Source organism: Gadus macrocephalus, chromosome 11 (genome assembly GCF_031168955.1).
Source record: "Gadus macrocephalus chromosome 11, ASM3116895v1".
In the NCBI taxonomy this organism is placed as follows: domain Eukaryota; kingdom Metazoa; phylum Chordata; class Actinopteri; order Gadiformes; family Gadidae; genus Gadus; species Gadus macrocephalus.
Genome location: NC_082392.1, coordinates 12,021,946 through 12,038,869, shown reverse-complemented (window position 1 = coordinate 12,038,869; position 16,924 = coordinate 12,021,946). Strand labels below are relative to the sequence as shown.

The 16,924-nt window shown below is 44.5% G+C and overlaps 2 protein-coding genes, 1 long non-coding RNA gene and 1 pseudogene across 4 annotated transcripts; 3 read left to right on the top strand and 1 right to left on the bottom strand.

The window, feature by feature from the left end:
• Positions 1-65: 65 nt before the first annotated feature.
• Positions 66-3,630, top strand: smpdl3b (sphingomyelin phosphodiesterase acid like 3B). Of its 2 annotated transcripts, XM_060064577.1 has the most exons (9): positions 66-226; positions 358-375; positions 459-672; positions 873-970; positions 1,082-1,225; positions 1,299-1,468; positions 1,803-1,983; positions 2,452-2,585; positions 2,923-3,630. In XM_060064577.1, the coding sequence occupies exons 3-9, from the start codon at positions 629-631 to the stop codon at positions 3,286-3,288; spliced, it is 1,137 nt and encodes a 378-aa protein (XP_059920560.1). In that variant the 5' UTR covers positions 66-226; positions 358-375; positions 459-628; the 3' UTR covers positions 3,289-3,630. The 2 variants fall into 2 exon arrangements, with proteins under 2 accessions (XP_059920560.1, XP_059920559.1); XM_060064576.1 differs by having other exon boundaries at positions 66-375.
• mecr (mitochondrial trans-2-enoyl-CoA reductase) lies at positions 2,121-13,045 on the bottom strand. Its single transcript, XM_060064579.1, has 11 exons — positions 12,911-13,045; positions 8,631-8,925; positions 8,383-8,480; positions 8,033-8,164; positions 6,951-7,094; positions 6,432-6,534; positions 5,281-5,383; positions 5,035-5,108; positions 4,716-4,776; positions 4,326-4,398; positions 2,121-4,064 (listed from the first exon to the last, which is right to left on the bottom strand). The coding sequence occupies exons 2-11, from the start codon at positions 8,828-8,830 to the stop codon at positions 3,901-3,903; spliced, it is 1,152 nt and encodes a 383-aa protein (XP_059920562.1). The 5' UTR covers positions 8,831-8,925; positions 12,911-13,045; the 3' UTR covers positions 2,121-3,900.
• On the top strand, positions 8,944-9,999 carry LOC132467353 (uncharacterized). The gene is made up of 3 exons (XR_009528010.1): positions 8,944-9,217; positions 9,652-9,742; positions 9,905-9,999. It is a non-coding gene; the product is annotated as an uncharacterized LOC132467353 (long non-coding RNA).
• On the top strand, positions 12,353-15,476 carry LOC132467525 (piggyBac transposable element-derived protein 4-like; annotated as a pseudogene).
• Positions 15,477-16,924: the final 1,448 nt, after the last annotated feature.

Here is a 16,924-nt window from a genome sequence, read left to right as displayed (position 1 = left end):
CTGCAATTTCATGTGTCTGAGTAATAACCACCGTCATTCTGTTGAATTTTCCTGGACGCATAACCATTTGTAACCTACTTGAACCACCTAGAGGCGGACTTATTTATTTGTCAATGGCTTTGTTCTTTTTATTGACCTATTGCAAAGTAAATCATGTGTGTAATGTGCATGGTTAATCTTAGCTTCATTTTATCTTTATAGACCACAGTCTATAAAGTTATATAGGGTGAGTAACGTTACAGGAGACGACGAAGTGGCTGTCGTCAATTATACGTCTAAACGAATTGCCATTAGAGTCGGACATGGCCATGTTTAAAAGTATTTTCTTACTTCTGTGTTTATTTCTTGAATTTCAAGGAACTCTTACCTTGTCTGGTGAGTAAACTTAAACACTTTTAGGCCTGTTTTTATGTGTTTTGTTTGTCCTGGCTGCTGGACTTTTGTAAATGCAATTCTAGGTACCTTCTGGCACATCACGGACCAGCACTGGGACCCAACCTATGAACTGGGAGGTAAACCAGAGGCTGTGTGCGCGTCCAGCGGACAGCGTCCCGCGGCCAACGCAGGGCCGTTTGGAGATTATGCTTGTGACTCACCGTGGCACCTCATCAACTCATCGGTGTACTACATGAAGCAGATCATGCCAGACCCCGACTTCATATTCTGGACAGGGTAGGATTATGATTGAAACCTCTGTTAAACGGAATAATAATCTAGTTTTTTCAGCCAATGGCAAACATCTACCAGAGCGAAAGTTCCGGACCTGTGTGCTGTCAGTCCGTTCTAGTATCTCAAGTCTTATGTGTCAATATAGTGACAAGTAATAACCGACTACGACTATATCACTGACCTGACTTCCTTCTGCCCTCCAGCGATGACACGCCACACGTTCCAGACCAGGACCTGGGGGAGGAGAAGGTTCTCAATATCGTGAGGAACTTGACGCACATCATAAAGAAAGTATTCCCAAGTCAGTGTAATAACTGTCGAAGCACGGTTTCCCCTGCTGAATTCCGTTATATTGTTAACCTGAAATATTTAACATATACAGTGTAAGCTTATCTTACCATACTTTTTTCAGATACCAAAGTGTACTCGGCTCTAGGTAACCATGACTACCAGCCCAAAAGCCAGTTCCCCGCCTCGAGCAGCCACATCTACAAACAAATAGCAGAGATGTGGAGCGACTGGCTCGAGCCATCGTCCCAAGTCACCTTTCAAAAAGGTGGACATGCACACACACACACAAACCCACACACACGTTATTTGCATATATTTTGACGACTTCCATATTGTAGGTGGCTATTACACCGAGAGGTTGCTGAACCGGACGGGGTATCGGATCATGGTCCTGAACACTAACCTCTACTACGACCAGAACAAGCTGACGAACAACATGATAGATCCGGCGGGGCAGTTTCACTGGGCCGAGCAAGTTCTCACTGAGGCGTCCCGTAACAAAGAGAAGGTAGCCGCCTGCTTACTTTAGTCTTCTACATTTCAATGTACGTATTTCACTTGTTACTTAATTTAATCTCTTCTGGTTCTTTAAGTAGACTACTGTCTGACAACTGTGACATAATGTAAAACACATAATATAATAAAGTATGAAAAATAACATCTACTCGGTCTTCAAAAGCTGATAGCTTTTTATTTGATGTGGATGTAATGTGTCTACATGTCAATAGTTGTTACATTTATTGTATTTACTTTTGGCATGAGGCCTAGTCTTATGAGTATATACTGCATAGGCTTTCATAATACACCTCGGGTCCTTACACAATGGCACTTTCATCTTTCAGGTGTACATTATTGGCCACGTTCCTCCAGGGTTCTTTGAGAAGAAGCGGAGCAAGCCCTGGTTCAGACCCGAGTTTAACCAGCGCTACGTGGACATGGTGCAGAAGCATCATCCCGTCATCCAGGGACAGTTCTTCGGCCATCACCACACAGACAGCTTCAGAATGTTCTACGACTCTGACGGTACATAATATACACACACACACACACACACCATCTGCCACTTCTGCTCTGTGCTGCTCTTCCCCTCTTGTTTTTCACATGTTTTCCTGCTAGGACAACCTTTGGATACAGATTAATTGCCATAAATAGACCTGCACTTTACGCACAAACGTTTATTCATTTAGCAGAGGCTTATCCAAGGTTAGTTATGAGGCTGATGAGTTTTTTGTTGGGATACAAGTTATTGAGGAGTGGGTAGCAGTTAGGGCATCTTGCTCAAGAAGGGCCACAGGTGTGGACAGGACACAGGACATTGATCCATCCAATAATTTGACACCAAAGAAAAATCGAAATCCATTTGTGAAAAACATGAATTAGATGCAGTCATCTTGAAATTGTTGTAGTGAAATGTGTTAGGCCCACATGTAGCCATTATTGTCGATTGCCTTGTGTTGTATAACGTATAATGACACCCATGTTGTGTTACAGACAATCCCATCAGCACCATGTTCCTGAGCCCTGGCGTGACCCCCTGGAAGACCACCCTGCCGGGGGTCAAAGACGGAGCCAACAACCCCGGGATCCGTAGCATTGAGTACGACACCCAGACCCTGCTGGTCCAAGTAAGACACCCAAAAAGTAACTTTGTCGTGACATCCGGTCTGAAGACATCTTAGCGGTGACACCCACAACACAGAACCCATGTGATCAGTGGACCCCACCATGGAGAACAACGCACTAGGGACACCTGGCATTGTGGCGTTAGTGCAATAAGTTGGACAACATTACCGCAACAACAAAATATTGCAAAGAATAAACCAAAATTTGAATTTGCAGCTGTCCAACACAATAATGAAAAATCTACATGAAAACCTACTTGTAAAACAATGTTCAAACATCTTCATAATTGATTCCATCAAGTACTGCAGTTGAAGAGGCGTTTACCCCGGTTACCCACAGGACCTGGTGACCTACTACCTGAACCTGACACGCTCCAACCTGGGCCGGGGCGGCTGGGAGAAGGAGTACCGCCTGACGGAGAGCTTCAGGCTGCCGGACGCGTCGCCGCGCTCCATGCACCGGGTGCTGCAGCGCATGGCCGACGACCGCTGCACCCTCCAGAAGTACTACCACTTCAACTCCGTCAGCTACGACCTGAGCGCGTGCGACGCCGCGTGCCGGGTGGACCATGTGTGCGCCGCCCGAGCAGTAGAGTTTGACGCCTACAGAGACTGCGTGGACGAGGAAGGGGCGGGCGTCGTCCACGGCGCCTCGACGACCTTGTTAGTTTCCATGGCAATAAGTTTGTTTTGGTGGAGTTGGTGAGGAGCAGCCGTCGTGATGACGTTTCTCTTTCAAGGATGTTTAGACGGTGTAGAATGAGTTAGTCATGCAACTATTGTGATATTGGATTATATCGTCTTGGATTATGCCAAGATGACTCCAGATGTGTTTTAGCTGTTACCTTGTCCATTGTGAATGTTTTCACAATGGACAAGGTAACCTTTGACTTGTTATACTTTGGTTTGTTTGTGCTAACCCGTAATGACTATTATTTGTCAATTTAATTCAGAAGCTGTTGAACTTTGTAACCAACCTTTAACTATCGATGATTTTTTTTACAGTCCATTTAGACTTGCATACATATTAATAAAATACTTTATTGTTTTTCGTGACCAAGATAAATCACTGCCAGTAATGCCATTTAATGATCAGTTATATATCAATTATTTCCATCATTTATATACCTCATTAACAATAGCTAATGAGTTTTTAAGTTTTAGCCTCTACCTCCCTGACAGAAGATAAATAGCTGGACTTTGTGCTGTGAAAGGCTCATTAGCTAAGTCTTATCCTTGAGCAGCTGATAAACTGCTTCCAACGCTCCAACCAGCTCTTATCCTGCATAGCTGATTGGCATAGGAGATGTTCCTAAGGTCACAAGACCAGGATCTGTTTTGCTGAGGCGTAGGGCTCCATGGCTGCCTCCAGAGCCCTGCGGTGATCCCCCAGCTCCACCTGGTTACACACGGGGGCGGTCAGCTTCCCCTGGCGGATCAGGGTGCAAAGTTCATCCAGCATGTCTATGAAAGGCTTCTCATCTAGAAGAAAGAGGAAAGGGGTGTCAAAGACGGATTTCAGAATAATTTCATTTTCACATACAGTATCACTATGGAATAGTGATACTAGGCTTTGGATCTAGAAGGAAAGGGAGGAGAAAGGGGTGGCAGGCTGAGTCAAAATACCCCTGGGACCTCCTAGCCTGTCCCCCTGAATAGTGGGCCAGGATCGGTTGTTGTTATAAACTAGTGATTAAATTACACAACTAATTCAGTCTACAGAGGGCTGGATGCGGGACGTACCGTGCGAGTGGTTCGCCTTCCACTTGGTGACCCAGAAGCCCCTCACCTTCACGTCCTTAAAAATCAGAGCGCCCTGGAGAACACAATGACTCTTTGGTAAAGCTATGAGCGACATTTATCGTTGAACAGAGGATGCTTCAACCACTGCGGCCGTCGTCTACAGAATTTAAACATGTCACTAGATCCCATCACAAAAATACATATCCATCATACAAATGGGACTCATTTATTACTAAGGCTTTGATGATACCTGACGTCAGATGGGATCTGCAATATATCTCTGGATCGGCTGGATCCGATCACAAAAGTTGTTTTGAAATAAAAAATGGCATAAGGCGTAAGACGTGTTGTAACGGTAACCAAACAGAACTAGTGGACAGGGGCGCTCACCACAGGGATGGTGACGGGCCGCTTGGACATCCCTCCGTACGTCACCATGGTCCCTCCATGCCTGGACACAAAACCACCGGACAGTTACAGCCATCATTTACATATACATACAACATGGAGAATTCATATTATTGCATTAATGCGTTTTCAAATATGATTTTTTAACAACCTTTTTGTATACATTATGTACAAGTATCAACATCTCTTCAAAACTAAACTTGTAATATGGACTGTAGGGGGCACGGGATTCTTCACACGAAATGGAGGTTAAATTGGTTGAGACCTCCATGATTTTAACAAATCCATGATTGAGACTCACTCTAAGTGTCGCAGAAGTTCAGTGGCGCTCTTGCCCCCAACCCCATTCAGGGCCAGCTTGGGTTTGGGACAGGTCTAAAGTGGGATAAAATAATCATGTTATAAGATAGCATAATTGTTCAAGCATACATCTTCGAATCACAGTCCTCCTATATGAGTTGTCCTGCCCGTATGTTGCATTACTTGGTAGATGGACTGTGGATGTGCTTTGACATTGTGTTGTTCGGTTTCCTTAGGCGTCACTGACCTTGAACAGCTCCTGCATTGGTGGTAGTCTCAGCGCTTCCTCTGTGATCACATGGCTGGCGCCCATCGCCTTCAGCCTGTCACTGAGCTGGTTAAACTGTGGCCTAGACCCAGAGACAGAGAGTCTTATGTATGGGAGCAGCTAGATGGACATTTATTTTTATTTTTTATTATTATTAATTTGTGTATGTGTGCTTGTGTACAGTGGCGGTTCTAGGGTTGGGGCCACAGGGGCCCTGGCCCCTGCTGAAATCTGATTGGCCCCTGACCTGCCCCTGTTCCGTCAATCAATAGACAAGCTGAACTACCGGAGAATTCAAAGAGCACAGATGCAATTGCACACCCAAACTAACACATTACTACAGTAATGTGTCAATGCAACTTAGGGTGCACTCACACTAGGCCATCTGGCCGTGGCCGTTTTCACACCTAACCGTGCTCAAATCTGCCAGTGTGAGTGTGGCCAGTCTGGCCAGGCCAGGCCAATTTGGCCACTTGGGAGAGGTGTGCTGCTACGGTACGGGCCGCTACGGTACAGATGCTAATGAGCCGACACACGCACACGCACGGCTACGCAACCTGAGCTGGATGACGTATAGTCCATGCGACGACCACGGACAAAATAAAGGCGACAAGCCTTCTTTCCCATTAAACAGTAAACATAAATCCAAATAAGCAACAGACTCAGCAAAGTGTGAACTGTGTTCTCTGTGTTGTTGTTAGAACTCTGACTGGCGGCAGACTTTATTATGGTCCATGCAGCGGACGCTTGGTGATGACGTGTTACTTACGACGTGATGACGTATGTACAAGAGCCTACCGTGGCCAGGCCACAGTTGCGACGGCCAACGGCCACGGCCAGATGGCCTAGTGTGAGTGCAGGCCAGAGAACAATGGGGCCATTTGAGCACGGTTAGGTGTGAAAACGGCCAACGGCCACGGCCAGATGGCCTAGTGTGAGTGCACCCTTAGGAGAAGAAGCGGACCTCTTTCTCTCCCCCCCCCCCCTCAACAACTCAGCGCAAGGCCGGTACGGTCCCCCCCGTCAACAACTTAGGACACTCTTGCCACCCTGAATGTAGCATCATGTGGCCCCTTAATGGCCCCCGTTTCAGAAAAATCCTAGAACCACCACTGCTTGTGTACATGTACCTGTCTCTGACAATGTTAATGGTAGTGAGCCCCCTGGCGGCAGCGATCTGTATTACAGCCTGACCAACTCCACTGTTGGCAGCGTTCTGAATAACGGTGTCCCCTGATAAGGAAAGCAAACCATCAATCCACTGCCATTATCAATCTGGTCTGTTCAGGTCTCTATCAGCACATGGCATGAACTCAACAAAAACATCTCTATAACTAAATTTTACCAAAAAACATTGGATAAGACCATCCCAGACTGGACATTTCCTTCCTTCCTTATTCCTGGCAAAACTTTCCAGGATCAAATATCAAGCAAATCAACCCACAGGCTGTCATTTCATATATTGGCCTCTTAAAGCCATTTGTGTAAGTAAAATCAGACATTAGTCCCTTTAATCTCTCCTCTGTACATACTTCTGACACACACACAATTCCTAACTCTAGGGTTCAACTCATAACCAATTTCATATGCTTATCACAGTCATCAACAATCCGTCCATAACAGTGTCGTAGCTGCTGTGTGTGGACTACCTTCTTGGAGCTCCTGGAAGTCCGAGAGCATGCGTAGGGCGGTGCAGGGGTTAACACTGAGCGTAGCAGCGGACAGCAGAGGGATGTCACTGGGTAGTTGGATGAGACTATTCTCACTCACTACCGCCGCTGTGCGCCACGTGCCTGGTCAACACATCAACACACAATCCATAGACTCTGTTAGCAACGCACTGAAATCACGGCATAAAACGTTTGAACACTGAAATTGTTTCAACGTTGTGCTACCGAATGGTAGTATTTCTGGTCATTGGAAACAACCTTCATCCTGACATTTCCCATGATTCATTATCTGTTGATTAATTACGAATTGTGTTCTTTTTTTTGTGATCAATTTTTTATTTTATGATTTATACAACAAACAGATATAACAGGCAAATGCACAAATAAGACATCATACACCAATAAGACATAAACGCAAATAAGACAACATTTGACATTAAACAATTACACTTACACAAATGAGACAACACACAACATTCATCAACACGCACTCCCCTAAGCAGGGCCGGCGATCGGCATAGGCGAGCTAGGCGACCGCCTAGGGCGACAAATGCGTTGGGGGCGCCCTCTGGTGGCGCCCTTAATTAAAAAATATATCAATTAAAATATACGACGCGAACGGAGAAGCGAGGGGGCGCGGGAGCAATTGTCAGGGCGGCCCGAAACCGTCAGCGTAGCACCCCCCCGCTCCAGGGCGCAAGTTGATTTCGAGTCGCCTAGGGCTCCGAAACGGCCAGCGCCGGCCCTGCCCCTAAGTATTTAAACTGGTCAACCACTGGAATATCGATTGGTTAAGAAGCTTTTCGCATAGAATCATTAAGAGGAAGAAGAGCCGACTTGGACCAGTTTATGTTATACCCAGATATACTCCCGAATTTATTAAAAATAGACAGAATATGTGGTGTAGACTTAATTGCATCTCCAAGATAGAGTAATACATCACAATAAAGAGAGATGAACTGGTCTGTTCCATGAACTGACTGTTCCATGAACCGTAGGCGTACGAACGGTGTTCTTGTTATAACAATTAAGTTGTTTGGAGACAGAACCAAGTTACTCACCTAGACCGGCGTCTTTCGGTATAACCCAGTCTCCGGGTTTCAAAGTCGTCACCTGGCATCCCACCTCTACGACCTGGGCGACCCCCTCGTTGCCGCCGACGGCAGGGAGCTCCGGGAGGATGCCGTACGTACCTAAGAGGGGAATACGTACAAAAGTAAGTATACTTATCTGATAGAGAGAGGATAATTTTTCATAAGATGTCTGAGAGTTGTAATTGTAGTCCTACATCTATAGTTATATAGTCACATTTGAAGACTCAGCTATAGCCAATATATCGAAAAAGTGACAGTAGGCCTATTAATACAATGCAAAATCCTGTCAGTTTTACATGCTGCTTTTAAAGAGATACCTTGAACCATGTTGATATCTGCCGGGTTAATTGGGGCCGCCAACATCTTGACGAGAACATCATTTGCGCCTACAGAGGGTAGCTCTAGGGTCTCCAACCTGGCAACCCATAAACGCAGGTTATACACTTCTCGTTTACATGTGATGCAGTTTCCACCTCCATAGATAATTCCATACACTGAGTTAAAGAACAACAACGAATTTGAATGAACCGGTGCGCGTCTACATTTAAGGTCATAGCATACTTACTCCACCACTTGAGACGGCTCGCCGTGTCTTCTGAACATCAGGGCCGAGCATCCCCCGGACGCGAAGCAAGGCTGCATCCCCCTCGGGCCCGGCGAGCATTGCACTTGTCGTTTGAGAACAACGCTTGAGAAGCTTCGGAAGTTTGTACGAGTCTCCGCACACTGCCTTAGAAAAACGCTCAGTAGCAGAGAGGACTTCATGACCGACACCGATTCCCACACGGAGGGTATAACGGGTTGGAAATAGTCGTCACTTCCGCGTCCGATACCCTCTAGTGAAGCGCTCTTTTTATTTCCTGTGCAACGTCATCGCAGATGTGCGCGCGCAGCCAGGGGCCAGAAAGCGGGACATTTGTCATTTGTTTACCAGCGGAGTCAGCGGAGAACGAAAATGACAAGGAGCTGTTGTGCTGTAAACTGCACGAATCGGCAAAAGGATGGATGGAAACTGTTTAATATCCCGAGAGGATCTCATCCTTTTGCCAAGAGAAGAAGAAGATTGTGGCTCCAGGCCATTAAAAGGGCGGATTGGCCGTCCCGAAGGTCCTAAAGGCGGCGAGAGTCTGTGCAGCGCCCACTTCGTTTCTGGTATGTTTGTCTTTTCCAACATGAGCTGGATAATGAGTAGGACTGCGTGTGATTTTACCATACTTAATGAGGATATATTAGTGTAATTTACTGACTAACTGGCCAACAAATTTGTCCGTCTTCTACTGAGTTTGTAAAGTTTAACGTTGGCTCGCGGTCGTAACCTATAAGTTTAGCTTTTGTTGTTACTGTAAGTACCAACATTAGCTGCATGGCTGGTGTAGGTTTCTTAGTTCAGGCTGAAAGTCATACAAGAAAGTGTCTTCACAGTTCACACAGCTAATGTTACAGTGTACGATTTTCTTTAACTCTGAACCCGTAACTTAAATGCTTGTGCTATTGGTGCTCATTATGACTGAGCTCGTAAATTAGCAAATAGGTTAAAAAATGTGAAAATAAACAATAAGCATAGCTAATCTCATTCTGTTTCTCAGGGTCACCGTCCATGGATTGTGATAGTCCAGATTTTGTTCCATCCGTTTTTTCACACAGCAGCAACTGAGACATCTCGGGAAAGGTGGCAAGGTCAGTGTCATGTATTTGAAATTTTCTAATTTCTTGGTAGCTTGTTAATTATCTGAGCAAATAAGATATTCTTGTGTGTCTTTCTTTATTATGTTATTGTATTATCTCTTAATGTGTTGATTATTTTGGGTTTTTAACTTAACTCTACTCTGTTTGTCCTAGATATGAAAGAAAGAGAATAAGAGATGAAGATAAGGCCCCTGCTACCTGCCCCACAAGCCAGCCTGAAGCAGATACTGCAAATTCTTCTGAAGGTATGCACAAGTCATACTATTAAGTGTGTGTTTGTGTTGGTTGGTTGGTTGATTGGTTGGTTGGTGGTCAGGTGAGTAGAGTGACAGAGAACCAGACAGATAGTCTGTGTGTTGTGTGTGTGTGTGTGTGTGTCTGTGTATGAAAGCTGATGTGTTGCACATGAGTTAATTTATCTCCTTTTTGTGTTGTAGATGAATGTAAGTTTGTGTCCAGAAAAGAGATGCACCAACTCAACCTGCAGTACAACCAGCTCCGTGATGATTATGAAGCTCTGAAAAGAGAACTGTATGCCACACAGGAAGAAAATAAACATCTGAAGGAGCAACTGAAGCAGTCCAAGTTTGGGTTTGATTCCATAAAAGACACAAATGCTAAAATATTTTTTTTTACTGGTTTACAATCATTACAAATGGTTATGTGGCTGCTGGATATTGTAAAAAGAAGCACACTTGTGCTTAAGGGTGGGTTAAGTTGGGAGAACCACCTCCTTTTGGTTCTAATGAAAGTAAGACTTGGACTCACCAACAGAGACCTTGCCTACAGATTTGGGCTTCCATTCTCAACTGTATCAAAAATACTAAGAGACTGGATACCCATGTTGTCCTCAATAGTGAAACCTTTGATAATGTGGCCTAGTAAGGATGCAGTGAGAGCAAACATGCCAAAGTGTTTTAAACCCAAATTTAGGAATTGTCGATGTAGACTGTACTGAAATCTTTATAGAAAGAACACACAATCTTAAAGCAAGGGCTGAAACCTGGTCAAATTATAAGCACCAAAACACAATGAAATATCTAATAGGAATCACACCAGCAGGAGCTATATCTTTTTTGTCTAGTGGGTGGGGAGGTCGTGCCTCTGACAAGGTAATAACTTTAGATTCTGCCTTTTTGGGTAAACTTGAGCATGGTGACGAGATCCTTGCTGATAGAGGTTTCCTTGTTGGAGAGGATTTGGCCAGTGTAGGAGCAACATTAAGAATACCAAGTTTCACGAAGGGGAAATCTCAGTTGCCAGGTTCTTGTGTTGACACTTCACGTCAGTTGTAAAGAGTCCGCATACATGTGGAACGAGTTATTGGTCAGCTTAAAACCTTTAAGATACTGAACACTGTCATACCCATCAGCCAAGTCGATATGCTAGATGACATTTTGACCATATTTGCTGGTCTTACGAACCTTAGGGGGGCTGTGGTGGCCCGGCGATAACTGTGTTCAGAGTCAAGGAGGTGTACATTATTTTCCATGATTGTGTCAGGCTTTTAAGGGCTAATGAGGGCAATGGTGGTCACTTACTACTTGCTCTCACTGTCTCTCACTTACTCATCACTCTCTTTCTCTCTGACTATAAAATTAATAACAGTTATGAATAACTAAATTTGATCAGACAGGATCATTCAGAGTACAAAAAGGTTGAGAACCACGCACGCAGAACTATTTCATTTATTTATGATAATGGAGAAACTGCGTTTAAAGCTGACATGGCAAATATTGAACATGAACTGAATGTTGTAAATGCAATATATTGAAGGCAATGCAATTAAAATTAAATGTACATCTCAACAATGAATGAGTGTACATAATTAATACTATATGAACTCATTTAACATTTATACCTGGACTTTTTTTTTTTTTCTAGCTTTCAACTACGTTTTGAGTATTATCATTGTCTGCCGAACTCAAACTGCACTTCTTTCTGGCGATGAACAATATATATCAGTGCTGTTTGTGATTTTACGTAAATGTACATTCAGAAAAAAATAAATGAACACTTAAAGAGTCAGATGTGTTGTTTGTTTGTTGTTGTGTTGACAGTAATGAAGTCAGTTAGATTTTGTCAGGTGGTGTACCTATCCATCTTTGCTCATTACATCAGTTTTTTCTTAAATGCTGTTGTCCAGCATCCAGTATTTACCATTGTTGGATGTATCTATTTGCATCCACATTTCCATTTTTTGGAGTATCTGGTAATGTTCACACATGGATAGTGAAAGTGTTGGCAGCAGTCTGTGCACTTGATCATTTTGCCAAAGCTTGGCTTTTTGCAGTAGACATTTGATCTCTTCTGCCAGGTCAGGGTCTTTGCAGCGGCAGACAAGTTCTGGGAGGAGGTGGTCCATGAAGAAAGATTCAGCCTTGGGAAGAGTTTCTTGTAGAAAGGGCTCATCTCTCCGTAGCCGGAAAATGATGCTGCTTGTCTTCGTCCACACCATGAAGTCACACATGTCCATTTGAGAAACATACATTTGTAACTGGATCTGTGAGTAATATGGGTGGGTGGGTCGCAAGTCATAGTTTCCATCAAGGCAAAAGGATGCATCAGTCTCTGACCCCTCTAGTCCCTCCCTGTACTTGTATGGACACTTTATCTCTAGCAGGCCTGTTCCACAGCAGTCACAGGAGAATACCCCATCAGGAGAAGCAGCCAGGTACGGCTCATCTGCTCTCACTGTTAGACCCACTGCTTTTACATTAAAGTTCATGTGTATTTTCTTCATTTCTGTTTCATAATTTTTACGTGCTGTGTCCTCCATTTGCTTTCCCCACATGACAGCGGGTACAGTAAGATCTGTGGCATCGTATTGCATGTAAAGTAGCCTCGCCGTAAACATTTTTACTTTAACTTTGTTAGCGTTAACTAACATTACGATCGTGCTGCTGATATTGGAAACATCTAAAACAACCGTCAAAACCTGGTAAGTTGAGTGAAATTCACGGACATTTCAGTAAGTGTTTTTATGATTTGTGATGCAATGAAAAACAAAGCGATTTTTCAGTAAAATGACATTTTATTGCAACTGTGTCAGGGAGAACTTACAAGCAATACGGCATCTACATTGATATCAGTTCACTCCGAAGCAGGCTTTTGCCCCCTGGCTGCGCGCGCACATAGTATTGTTTGTACACAAGAAACCCGTCTATAAAGGACCAGTCTCTCTCAACTGATATGTGAATGATCCTATTCAGTAAAAGATCTAGCCAATTTAATTCAGACAAGGATCTTCTTACTCGTTTTATGAAGTTCGTCATGTGATTAAAAAAAAAAAAAAAAGGGGAGGGTAAAAATCTGATCGTGCCTTCCTGTCGTGTTCGGATAAAATCTGACCGATTTCGATCAATCATAAATATTGTGTTTTACATTTGTTTGTCTCGAGGGCTTATGATATCCTCCACACTAGGCATTTGAACATACAATTGCTGATCACTGCTTTCATTGAATTTTGAGTTGTTTGGTCAACTTTGTAACACCTGTGGTGTTCCCGGTCAGAAATCACCGCCATAGGAAATGAATGGGTGACCCTAGATTGTGACCCCCACTTTCACGCACGCACCCCACGTGAACCCCTTTCAGATTGAACAATTAGAGGTCCTCTCTTTCCCGTGCTTAAGTGCCTATCCCCCTACGTGAACCACACCTTCCAGACTAAACGTATAACACCTGATCCACATTTCAAAGTTACCAATTAGGTATTTGTTATGGGAACCTGGCTCTTTCCCAGGCTTTTTTTTTCAAACTGATGAAGAGGGGATTGAAGTTGAACCAGAAATAGAGGAGGATGTCTCAGAAATAGAAGACATCGATCCTGATTTTGCTCCAGACCATCATGAGACCGAACAGTCAACAGATGGCGAGGAAGAGGACCCTGAGGAAGAGGCACCTGAGGAAGAGGCACCTGGGGAAGAGGCACCTGGGGAGGGGGAACCTGGGGAGGACACCCCTGAGGTGACATTCCAGTTCAAGGATGGCAACTTGCTCTGGTATTCATCTCCCCAGGACAGAGGAGGCAGAGCAAGAGGGGAAAATATCATTAGGATGACGCCAGGGCCAACACGGTATGTAACATCTCGTGTAGATGACATCAAGTCCAGCTTCCAACTCTTTTTGCCAGAGTCCATTGTAGAAATTATACTGGCGATGACAAACCTGGAAGGGGAGCGTGTGTTTGCGGACACATGGAAGGCATTGGACCAGGTAGACCTCCAAACCTACATGGGTCTGTTGAATCTAGCAGGAGTACATCGGTCCAACAATGAGGCTACAAAAAGTCTGTGGGATGCAGAGTCAGGGAGGCCTATATTCCGGTCAACTATGTCCCTGCAGCAGTTTCATGTCCTCTCAAGAGTTATCAGATTTGATGGCAGAGCTACACAACCTTTCCGCTGGCGAGACGACAAACTGGCTGCCATCAGGACCGTTTGGGACCGCTGAGGGGAGCGCCTACCACTGATGAACAACCCAGACCCTGAGGTGACAGTGGACGAGCGGCTGGTCCCTTTCAGAGGTCGCTGTCCATTCAAACAGTACATCCCAAGCAAACCAGGCAAGTATGGGATCAAGATCTGGGCAGCATGTGATGCCAGGAGCAGCTATGCCTGGAATATGCAGGTTTACACAGGGAAACCTGTTACTGGAAGGCGAGAAAAAAACCAAGGCATGCGTGTTGTGTTGGACATGACAGCCAGTCTCAAGGGGCATAACATCACATGTGATCACTTTTTCTCATCACATGGGCTTGGTCAGGAGCTGCTGAAAAGAAAGCTCACCATGGTGGGGACTGTGAGGAAGAACAGGCCTCAACTTCCCCCTGCACTGGTGTTGACCAGGGGGAGAGAGGCACTCTCATCCAAATTTGCTTTCACTGACACAACATCTTGTGTCATATTTGCCCAAGAAAAATAAGAATGTCATCCTGATGAGCACTCTACACAAAGACTCCGCTGTCAGCGAAGCAGAGCACAGGAAGCCCCAGATCATCCTGGACTACAACAGAAACAAAGGAGGCGTTGACTGCCATGATAAGGTAATGTATATTTTCATCTGTCATGCATTTGATTTACTTGTATTCATGTAAAACATTGCATTTTCTGTGAGACAGGTTCATTATTGTTTCTTTCATTGCAGCTTACTGGTACATACACCTGCAAGCGAAGGACAGCTCGTTGGCCTGTGGCGGTGTTCCACAACATCCTTGATGTGTCTGCATGTAATGCCTATGTGGTGTGGATAGCGATCGACCCAGCCTGGAATCAGGGGAAATGTTTCAAGAGGAGACTCTTCCTGGCAGAGCTTGGGAAAGCTTTAGTGACCGCTCTAATTCAACGGCGCCAGCATCTTCCCCGCACACCAACCTCTAGCAGTCTGGTGAGGAGTCTGCAAGCCCCAGCCACTGCCCTGGCCGCTCTCCCCCCAAAAAAGGGGCAGAAAGGGAAGAGATGCGAGCTCTATGCCCCTAGAGACAATAAGACAAGTCTTGCATGTTTCAAATGTGTTGCCTACGTTTGCAAGGCACACTGCGACCTGATTGCAAAATGCTACTCCTGTGTGTGAACACACACACACACGCACGCACGCACGCACGCACGCACACACACACACACACACACACACACACACACACACACACACACACACACACACACACACACACACACACACACACACACATTGTGATGATCTGATGTTCTGTGAATTTCGTCACTGTTTTGATTTTTCTGTTTTTTTTTTACAATAAATGTTAATTTTGGGATACAACTTTCAATTTCGGTGTCTATTCACTGCAGTTATTTATGAAAACCAGTAGTCTGGGACATTGTTTACAGGTTAAGAGGGAGGTTAAAATTCGGTGATGATCAATAATTTTTGTGTTAATGTAAGGGCAGTTAAAACAGGCCGGTCAAATTTGACCAGGAGCACCAAAGTAAGGGACACGACACAAAGGTTAGAAGAAGGGTAAAACATTTTATTAAGCAATGCAGAGGGATGGTATACGTGGATGATAAAACAACACAGCACTTGAAATAATAACAATATTCCAGGACATTCAAAATTAAATGTCAATTAAATGTTGCTTGCAGATGCAAAAGCAATACAAAATAAAATGTCTTAATTTCCTAATTTCTTAATTTTGGTTTGAAGTATAACACAGAAGGAGGAACTCTCTTCAAACCAAATACGCCTAGTAAGTTTTGCTTCCCATTCCCTGTGGGTGCTAATTCCTCCAAACTGTAATGCTATAAAGTCGGCAGGCTAGGGCGGGGAAGTACAATATCACTGGCGATGAAGAGGGGATTTTATCCTCAAAAGGGTTGTTCTTGCTTTCCTAATTTTCCTAAGATCTTGTGTGTCACGTTTCCAGGTCTTTGACAACAGAATTGAAAGGGCTGGACTGGACTTTTAAGAACTACACAGTTGTTTGTCTCTCTCTATTTATTTTTTTCATCCATCAGTCACTAGAGTGAAACCGAGTTTTCATGGCCCCATTTTATGGCTAGGCACTCTTCCCTATTGTAGCATAGTTATTTTATCTTCGTAGCAACTTCCTTGATATGGGCTAGCACAGTGCCCAGAGCCACTTCAGAGGCCTCATAGAAAAGGTAGACATTTTTATAAGGGGCGACTACCATGGCAAAGTCAGGGTTGAATCCTCTTTAATAATTTGCAACGGTTCTGAGGGGCACAGAGTTTTGCCTCCTGGGGTTTGATGAGGCCCTGCCCAATGGTGTCCCCCAATGAGTTGGTCTCACTGATGGCCAGCTTACACTTCCCTAATTAATTAGTTTCAGAATTGTTGGGGCTTTAGGGCTAGTACCTCTGACACAGACTCTGTTTACTCATGTGACCAGGGTCCTGGTTCTAGCAAAGCTTCTACATGAAAGCTGATTCACAGTAACCTAGTAGGTCGGTCTGCAGTCTCCACTTGACCCTCCGCTGACTCGGCTCTTGGTATTGGCTGATCAGACTTTTTACCCTGCTCTTTGATATGGACCCACTCGTCACAACAAAAGTACTGGGGAGACTATGGGTTCAGAAGCCATGTTGTTCCACAGGTTGACTAAAAATTCTTTGTTGGACCAGGGTCTCTATAAAGGCTGTGGGGCTTATTTTGTGTGGTTCTTAGTTCCTCAAATAAATGTGTTTCTTTGGGAA